The following is a 10,037-nucleotide window of genomic DNA, read 5'->3' as shown; positions in this document are numbered from 1 at the left end:
TAAACGAACAAATAGCATAAACCCAATAACTTGTTGTCTAACATATACATCTTGAGAGAAGAAAAGATAAAAAAGATTGATGTGATATATATTACGTAAAGAAAGAGATAGAGATAACATGAAGTGTTGAATGAATGTAGAGGAACACAAGGTGTAAAATTTTCATAATCCTCACCTTTTATGATATGACTTTCAACTCAATTTAAGATTGATCTCAATATCTATTCTTTTCTTAGACAGTAAATTGCTTCCAACTTTAACTATTTGTTTTCAAAAGAAAAATGCTTTCAGAAAAGGTAAATAACAACATTTTCTACATTCAAAATCAAAATAAACTCATACAGTCTTATGTCATACGCTAGAATGATGAAAATTCATTTCAAAGAGAAAATACTTGGATAATGTTCCTTCTTATTTGTAAAATCAACAAGTTCCACAACCTAAAAAGCCATAATTCATTATTCCTCCATTTCATTCATTTAGTTTTGTTTCCTCAACCCCTCTTGATATCTTCAATGATTTAAGCTCATCTATTAATTGGATCAAATTGTTGTAAGAGGTTCCACCCTCCTCTATACTCTTCTTAGCTGTATCACAAAGTTTTCTTGCTCTCCTCCTCATTTCTCCACTCTCTTCTCCTATTCCCATCAACACTGCCACAGCTTTTGCAATCTCTTCCCTTCTCACCAAAGCATCGTCATCGACACTAGCCCAAAACTTGTTCACTTTTGATCCAACTGAAACTCCAATCTTCAAAACATCAACAAGCAACTTCTCATTGTAAAATTGCTCAGCAAACATTGGCCATGCAATCATTGGCAAACCCGAGTTCAAGCTTTCAAGAATTGAGTTCCATCCACAGTGAGTCACAATCCCTCCTGTTGCAGGGTGATCCAATATAAGGAGCTGTGGTGCCCAATTCCATATGATATAGCCCTTTTTGCTTTCTTTCAACCTTTGCTCAAAATCATGAAGAAAACTGTCTTTGACTTTGCCTCCGTCTTTTTTCCTAACAACCCAGATGAAATCATGACCTGAATTTTCAAGTCCATGAGCTATTTCAACAACCTGAGCATAAGAAAGCCTAGTCAAGCTTCCAAAACTTACATACAACACAGAATCATTAGGCTTAGAGTTAAGCCAATTTAACAATTCTGGCTCTATTGCAATGTTTCCGTCATCCTTGTTAATCCATGTTGAAACTGGTCCCACACTCCATGCTTTAATCTTCATGGTGCTCTTGTAAAGTTGCTCATAATCACTTTCAAGATCATGAAAGCTATTATACAGTGTTCCATGGCTTTTGCTTTCTGATTCATATATCACATCCAAATAATCTGAGAATTGACTTCTAGTCCTACACCATTCTTCTAGCTGCAATGAAGTAATCTCAATGTTATGTGGAAGTTCCGGAATTGAAAAAAGGTGGCCATCAGAAACTAAATTCTCATGAGGCTTATACTTTCTGATAAAATGAGCACAACAGCTAGAAAAGTAGCTTGAGCTGTAATAGTAGATCCTTGGAACGCCGAGTTTTGCAGCTGATTCAACTGTCCAGGGATAGAACATATCGGAGACTATGCAATCTGGTTGAAGATCTTGAAACAGAATTTCAATTTGATCTTGAAGCATTGAAATTCCTTGGCCAATTTTACCAAGCATTTCTAAGGAAGTTCCATCTTTGATGTTTTCAACACCTTCTGGAAGACCAACTTGTGCTGAAGGGAATTGAATGACACAAGTTCTGATGGAATAACCACAACAGGTGTCGTTGTCGATGGCTTTCTTGAATAACAAGGCATTTGCTTGTGTAGTGATGATAGTAACATTAACACCATGCTTTGCAAATAGTCTTGCTGTGTCAATCATAGGGTTCATATGGCCAGGAGTTAGATATGGTAGAAAAATAACATTGAGTTTTTGAGATTGAGATTCCATCTTTATGACAAGTTTAGATGAGAAACTCTACTCGCTCTTTTGTTTCCAAACACAGTTTGTGATTCTACTACTTTTGTTTCAATCTTTCTTATGCAAGTTTCTAGAGGTAAGTGATATTAATTATAGAGGATTGTTATATGAACACAAAATCAGATTCCCTACATGCGACTCACGAAGTGTGAAAATTGTAAATAAAACCATTTGTCATTATAAAATATGTTGTAGTGGTTGGTTTTTTTAGGTCAAGATTCTCTTTATGGACACTTCTATTTAGAGTGAGATAGACTCATGGAATTAAAAAATAATATTTCAAAAAAATAATTTTATTATTTGTGTCTATCTCTCTTCAAAAAGTAATGTTTCAAATGAAGAAGATCTCAATCTGGTTTTTGTGTTCCTATATTATTTTTCTTATTGCTTCGGACCGAAATATAAGCAAAAAATATCAAACAAAATTGATGTATTCTGTAAAATATTAAATCAAATATATATTAAAGATCTTATATGATTTGTCAGTAGTGTTGAATTTTTTTTTGTATTAATTATTTAATGATTAAGCCGGATCTAGCCGTTTGTTGTTTGAGTTATGACATAATTGGATGTTTATTATATTTTCCTCATACAATCATTGGCATTAGTTTATAGGCAATTTTTGTCTTCTAGCCATCCTTGAAATTGTCTTCTCTTTTTGTTCTTTACTTATTGTCTTTGTTGGTATAAGGAGTTTAACAAAGTTCAAAACTTGATAGCATAGTTTTAGTTGAAAGAGTCAAACTTAAAAAAAAAATGGCCATCTCTATTTGTGTTTTTCACTGCATGAAATTTGGTTAAATTGATTATCCACATTAAAATAGAAGGATCAAATGATGGTTTGTAATTTCTTGTTCATCCGTTCATCTAATCTAGTTTATTTGTTTTTTAATAAAGTTTTTAGAATTTGAGTCTCACTCAACCTTACAAAACCAACTTGTAAGGTGAAAGATCCTTGGGCTTTTTTAAGCTATCACTAAGAAAACTATGGAAACTAAAATTTAGAAGGGACAACGGAATAGGAACTGTCTAGAAAATTAAAATATTCTTCATTTCATTTTGGATGCACTAATCATAAGACTATACAATGCTTATATAACTTGATGTATACTCATGATAAGATAACTGCATCAAACAATTACAATGCTACCAAACAAACTAAGAGAATATGCTTCAAAGATTTCACTTCTAGAATAAACTAGAAGAATCACTATTCCCTTAGCCTAAACAAAAGAAACCAAATTTTCATATTAGAGGACGGCAACAAATACCATTTCGTTTTGCTTATGTTTATTGAATCTCATTCATAATTCTTATGCTGCTTTTGTTGATTATTATTTCTTTCCCTGTGTCCTTGTATTGAATTAACCAACAAAAGAACAGGAATACCATTCACAATGATTAAGCACTCAAATGTTTAGGAAAAATTCCAAGCAAAAAAGTACAAACAACACATAAAATGCATGGAAAAATATCATTTAGGCAAAACATTAGCATTACTAAGCTTCGCATACACGGTCCATCCAATTCCAGATTGCTTCATCCCAAATATTTGCATAAACCGATGTATAAGTCGATATATTAAGATCATAGTAATTCAAATCCCAGTCACTATAAACTAAAATGATAGAAATAGTGGTTTCTTGCCCAAAACACAATAACAAAATAACATCTAAGAAAATGGCAAAATATAAATTACTATTTCCTACTTCCTATATTTAGAACCTATTAAGCAAATCTAACTGATTGTCTCATCCATCGTCCGCAAGACAATGTCGCGTAAGTGTATCCTCGTCCTACGTTATCAAATTCTTCTCATCTTCTTTTGTACCTCCATTTCCAATTTCACTTTCAACCACCATTTTGATAGAGTTGGGGTTGCTGATCTAATATTCAAATAAATACCCAATAGACTAGTAGTTCAAAACCAGAACACAAAAATAAAATGTAAACACGAAGTAAATAATGAATTCATAATGCTCATAAGTGAACCCAATGAGAGTTCAATCTAAGCTGTAAGTAACTAAGTTTGAAGTAAATGAAGTCAATCATATTAGAGAGAACAGAAAGGATAGATGGCTTTAAAAAGTAATACTAAGAGAGAAAATATTGAAAATTTAACAATGCAGTGAAAACATTGATGTGTAGAGAGATTATATGCTAATTAAAATTGTTGTGGTCTTTAGTACAATGAAGAAACTTAATGCAGATGAAGATGAAGATATTTTCTAAGTAGTACAAACAACGAAGGAAACCATTACCGGTGATTATATATAATCAATTAAGAATACAATAAACCCAAACCATCATTAAGAAATTTCACAAAATCTATAAGTACAAAATGACAAGGAAATTAAAACAATGAATCAACGAAAATTCAAATAAGTTAACCGCCAGTGTGAAACTTACTTTCAACAAACCGCAACCAAGCTTTCTACATAAACATTTGCAAGAGAGAACAAACTGTCGTTAACTCTAATTCGGTCTATTTCTCCATTTCTCAAATTATAGATCATTGCATTGCGGTGGTGGCCAAATGCATTTACTAATATCACCATATCACCATTTTTATAAAGGCATGCCATTCCACAAACACCATTAGAGTAATTCTCTTGGAGATTATGGTAACTAATCTTAAATAATTGAGTCCAAGACTCTTGAACTCCATACTCCTTCATCTGCCATAAAACAAAATCATATTCCCTGGTATCATGAGAAAAACAAAGGCATTCCATCAAAACCTTAAGAACTGGCTGAATAAATGGCACCTCATCAAAACCTTGAGCAACGGCGAAGCTAGCAAAATTTTCTTGAGGTGGCCACATATATAGCGAAATAAATATTTTTTAAAATTAATAGTAAATTTTACCAATAAGCAAAAAATTAAATCACAGCAACTATTACTTATATAAAATGTACTTCATAAAATACACTTAAAGCAACAAGAATGGAATACAAAAGGTTATAATTTACTAATTACTTATTTTTTTTAGCTATAATAAAACTTGGGGTAGCTAACTATGTATTATTAGAGGTAGCTAAGTATACAAATATACCTGCTTATTCAATGATTTTTTTCTCTTTGGGGTAGCTATAGCCACCCCTTGAGTATGAAAGCATCCGCCCCTGACCTTGAGGCAGCAACAACTGCTTGTATGTCTCCGTTGAAAGATCAAGCGAAATAATCACAAAGTCCTCAACATGAGAATTATACTCGTATATATAATATGGATGGAAATACTTGTGAATAGCCAGCCAATTAATAGTGCCACACAAATGCACACCACTATTAATAGAAGTATTACCATAATCCAACCAATTAAGAGGAATCACTGGAAAACTTTGAATGTTTCTCCAACAATTACCACCTAAACTAAAAACTTTGACCTCACTTTTCGCTAAAGCTGGTTTGTTTTCTTCAACATGAAACGCTACAACCTTATAAGTTTTGCTTGAATCATCATAACCAAAAGCGAACTGAAAACTATTTGACACACATTGGACACTATCTAGAGGAAGGGTATGACTAAAGGACCCTAATTTTTTAGATTTTTTTCTTGTGGAAGGGTTCCAGAAATAGATGGAGTAGTCCTCTTGGTCAACAGTTCGTGTCCTAGAGTGAGATTTGTAAAACAAGCAGATCAATCCGTTGCAAGAACCGGCTATATAGCAACCGTTTTCCAGATAATTGATATTGCTGTCGTTGTAAATAGTGATGGCTGGATTTTTGATTAAATGACTCAAGGGGATGGGTGAGACATTATAACCACCCTCAATGTTGTTATACCATATTACTACGAGGTTTTGTTTTTGTGTCGACTTCTTAAGATGCTTGTCAACAAAAGTTGAATCAGAGATGAGAGTGTTCCAAGACTTGCTCACACATTTGAATCGCACGATGGTTTTCACACATAGCAATGATAGGATTTCGGCGATGAGTTCGTCCGGAACGAAGGTCGGTGGTGCCGTTGATTGAGGTTGCTTAATCGGACGAGAATCCATCAGAGTGCTTAAGTTGAAAACGAAACACACACCCTAACACAGCCGCCCAAAAGACAATAAGTTTTGTTCTGGGACGTGACGTGCAAATTTGTTGGCAATCCTTCTAGGGTTTACTTTGGACCTTTTAAAAGGTAAAATTAAATAATCTTAAAAAATAAAAGGTGAAATTTTTTTGTGGAAAAAAGGTGAAATTAAATAAGTACTAGTGTATTTTACTGATTTTTTTAGGGATACTAGTGTATTTTACTGGTTTTTTTTAGGGATACTAGTGTATTTTACTGTTGATTGGGTTACATATATAATATTATTGTTATGATTATCTATACTATATATAAAACTAGTATGGATACCCGTGCCAAGCACGGGCTATAATTTCTTTATATTTGAGGGAGATAATTTTGTGATGTATATTATAGTCTAACATTGAGTAGAAGATTGAAGGTTGAACAACGTATAAGTGAAAAAGTTCATACACTTAGTGCCTTAAAATATTGGGTGAAAATATCTCATTTGTGTGGTTCCTCTCTATCCGATTCAACTTCGTGGGGAAAGTGGGAGTGATTCAAGCTGCTAGATCGCTGATGCAAAGAGTCTCATACTTGAGGAAGAGATGTTAATGTGTCAAGTGTGAGTTAAAATTTTGCATGAACGAAAGAGTAAATTTTAAAGAACATTTAAATGATAAATAAACTCAACGTAGGATCTCCCGAAAGCCACAACATTATGATAAATTGTTTTTTTAATTAGTTTTTGGATGCTATTTGTTTAAGTTTTTTCTTAAATTTTATTTTTGGCTCTTTCATTTAAAAAATTTCCTTCATCCTCTATTATATCAAATTCCTTCATTTTTTATCTTTAGTGTCATGTGACAATTAACAGTTGCAGAAGAATTATGTTGAGTTGACGAAATACATGGTTATTACATATTTAAAATTATGTGATGTTTTTTTAATTGAATCTAAATTTTTGGTAAAATAATTAATCGAAAATATTAAATTTCTTCAACAAACTCATAAAATTACCGACAATTTGCATCGTTCTTATACACTCACGAACAAAACGCACAATATTTACTTTTTTCCTTATCTCCTCCTATGTTCAAATTCCTTTTCCATATTCGTTTTATTTTTCTTCTAAACTTTTTGTCTCCCTGCTCAAAAAAGAAAGGAACATAAGTCTCCCTCCATGAAACCACCACCAACCAACTCTTTTAACATGCGCTTACGTTTGATCTTTTTTTACTATGTCACATAATTACGAAAGCGGAGAGTCACACACTTTTATGTTATGCTAAGTTGACAACATACATGTTTATTATACGTTTTTAAATGATGTCTTGTGTTTTCAATTGAGTCTAATGTTTTGGTAAATTAATTATCGAGAAATTCTCAACCCTTTCAACAAACTCATAAAATTACCAACAACTTTTGGAAAATGTGTTTGATCGTGTAGTTCCAATAATCAAGAACAATTAAACCAATAAAAAATTTTCAGCAAAAAACCAAGATGAGAGATGGTTCATGTATAGTGAATATGCTATTTATCATGATTAATTAGAAATAAAAATGCATTTTCTAGTTCATTGTGATTTTCCGACTCTAAGGGTTTAATCTAGTAGTAAAAAAAATCTCAAACTTTGGATTTAGATTTTAGAGGTTCCAAAGTCTCTTCTCACGACAGAAAACACATTACATATCTTTTTCTTTTATCATTTCTCTCATATTCAATGTCCTTTTTCGTATTCATTTTGCTTCTAATTTCATTTATCCCTTGTCATGAAAGAAAAGAACACAAACCTACATCCATGAAATCACCACCAACCCACATTTTTGAATATGTTTGTGTTTCTATTTTACTTTTTGTGAATACGTCACATAATTATGAAAGTATAAAATCACACACTTGATTAAAATACGTTAATGTATGAAGTGTGAGTTAACGTTCTACATATTGGAAGAAAAATTAGAATTTGATCAACATATAAATGAGATGACCCAGATGTATAGGGCTTTAAGGTTGTGTGATTGCTATTGGCCTAACATGATTATCCAATCCAATGTAGGCTCCATTGGAATTCCCGACGTTATGATAAACTCTCAGGATTTAGTCTAGTTAATTGTGATTTTCCAACTCTTAGGGTTTAGTCTAGTAGTAAAAAGACAAACATTAAATTTAGAGATTCTGAATTTTGAGCACTGCTTGTATCATTGGAGATAGATTTTTATTTTTTTTACAAAATCATTGGAGATAGATGAAATCAAATTCCATACCTTTCACAAACTCAACATTCGTTGACATATTTTTTTATTACAAATAAATTCATTGTGATTTTTGTTTTTTATTTTATTAACATCCTTAAATATTATACCTCAAAAGTCCTTATAGTGAAATGATCGTTAAAGAGTTATCCTATGTACATTTTTATTTGTAAAATTAGAAATAAATGCATTAAAAAATTGTTATTAAAAGACATTTACATGCATTATGCTATTAAAAGGAAACAACATACTTTAAAATAATTTGCAATACAGACTTTGTAGAAAATTAGTAAAATTGGAATATAAAATATCATCGGTTATTGCTTAAATTTAATTTTGGGTAACATTCGATTCTTCTTCAAAACTTTGTTATTATTATTTCTATAATTATATGATTTTTCCATTTTATTGAATAATCTTTCCTAAAAAAGTTTTTGAATAATCTTTTTTCTTTTAGAATATGCTAAAATTTAGGCTTTCATTTTGAATCAAAAAGTTGAGATTTTTCAATTTTAATTTTATTTTTAAATTTCAAAAAAATGACAAAATGTTTAGATGAGTTAGGCTTCGGAAGCTCATCAGGTCAGAACAAATCTCATGGTTTAAAGTTGTAAATCATTCACTAAAGAAGTCCTCGCTCAGGCACCATAAGTTGAATCAATTACCTTGCAGTTAAGTCAATTATTTACCAATTGAGTCTACCTTCATTGGTAATGCTACTATTAGTAATTTTATTAAATTATAAAAAAATCAAAGTCATGTTACCATATTTAAAAAATAAACGTGATAGCAAATATTAATACTAATAATATCATTCAATTCTCCTTTTAAATGTTGTTGTTATTACTATTTCTATAATTATATGATTTTTCCATATTGTTAATTTTTTTTCTTTGGCTTAAATGTCACTTTGGCCCTCTAATTAAATTTAAACTTCAATATAGTCCCATAACTTTAAAATTGAACACCATTAAATAGAATCAAATTTGTATGTAGTACAAACCTATGCAATATCATTTTAAAAAAAGGAATAGGTGTAAAAATATGATGACATATTCAATCTCATTATTCTTAGAAAAGTAATAAAGTCCGTTTAGTGGAAATTATATTGTTGTATATTGTATGATTATTTTTAGGAAAAATGATAATGAACATTTATTCCCTAAAATAATAATAATGGGTATTTATGTGTCTTTATATTTTTTTTTCTTAACCCTATGGTTCCTAAGAGAAGAGTTCAACCGTGAATTAACTAAAATTCGGGTTCTCCCAAAATAAATTATTTGATGGAGTTCATAAACAACTTGAGCCAAAATACATGGTTTTCATATTTATTTTAAAATCAATCAATTTAAATTTTTCAAGTTCGTAGAAGTGTTTTGAAAGAACTTTTTTCGGTAGAAGTCAAGGATGGAACAAATATTGTGGAAAGAATTAAATTCGGAGTCGGTTTTAAAGCATTTGTGATTATAAGTTTTAATAATAGAATGAATGCTCCTTAAAAAAAATGAATACAAAGATATGGCGTTGAATAAAACATTAATATTTTTTCTCTAAAAAAATATAATAATATAATAATATTTAATTAGAATATTATTTTTAATAATAGCATGAATTCATTTAAATATTTCATAAGGATGAAGGAAATAAAACTAAAAAAAATCAAAAACACTATACACTACGCAAGGTTTTGTTTTTGTTTTTTTATTTATATGCACATCAATTAATTAACTTTGTCTACTCAAATATCTACTTTTTTTAATTATAAAATATTAGTTTTGTTGTTGTCTGTTTTAACTAAATCAAAGG

General features: G+C 30.7%; 1 protein-coding gene and 1 pseudogene across 2 annotated transcripts; both read right to left on the bottom strand.

The window, feature by feature from the left end:
* Positions 1–227: 227 nt before the first annotated feature.
* Positions 228–2,177, bottom strand: LOC146908221 (soyasapogenol B glucuronide galactosyltransferase pseudogene; annotated as a pseudogene). Its single transcript, XR_015019701.1, has one exon. The product of XR_015019701.1 is annotated as a soyasapogenol B glucuronide galactosyltransferase pseudogene (transcript).
* Positions 2,178–3,490: 1,313 nt separating this feature from the next.
* LOC146908220 (F-box/kelch-repeat protein At3g23880-like) lies at positions 3,491–6,190 on the bottom strand. Its single transcript, XM_085727526.1, has 3 exons — positions 5,100–6,190; positions 4,378–4,747; positions 3,491–3,854 (listed from the first exon to the last, which is right to left on the bottom strand). Exons 1-2 carry the CDS (start codon positions 5,968–5,970, stop codon positions 4,380–4,382), a joined length of 1,239 nt encoding a protein of 412 aa, XP_085583652.1. The 5' UTR covers positions 5,971–6,190; the 3' UTR covers positions 3,491–3,854; positions 4,378–4,379.
* Positions 6,191–10,037: the final 3,847 nt, after the last annotated feature.

Source organism: Medicago sativa, chromosome 7, assembly GCF_051527215.1.
Source record: "Medicago sativa cultivar Bolivia chromosome 7, Bolivia_mono, whole genome shotgun sequence".
NCBI classification, from domain to species: domain Eukaryota; kingdom Viridiplantae; phylum Streptophyta; class Magnoliopsida; order Fabales; family Fabaceae; genus Medicago; species Medicago sativa.
Note: the sequence above shows the minus strand (reverse complement) of the source record. Positions and strands in the feature narration are given on the sequence as shown.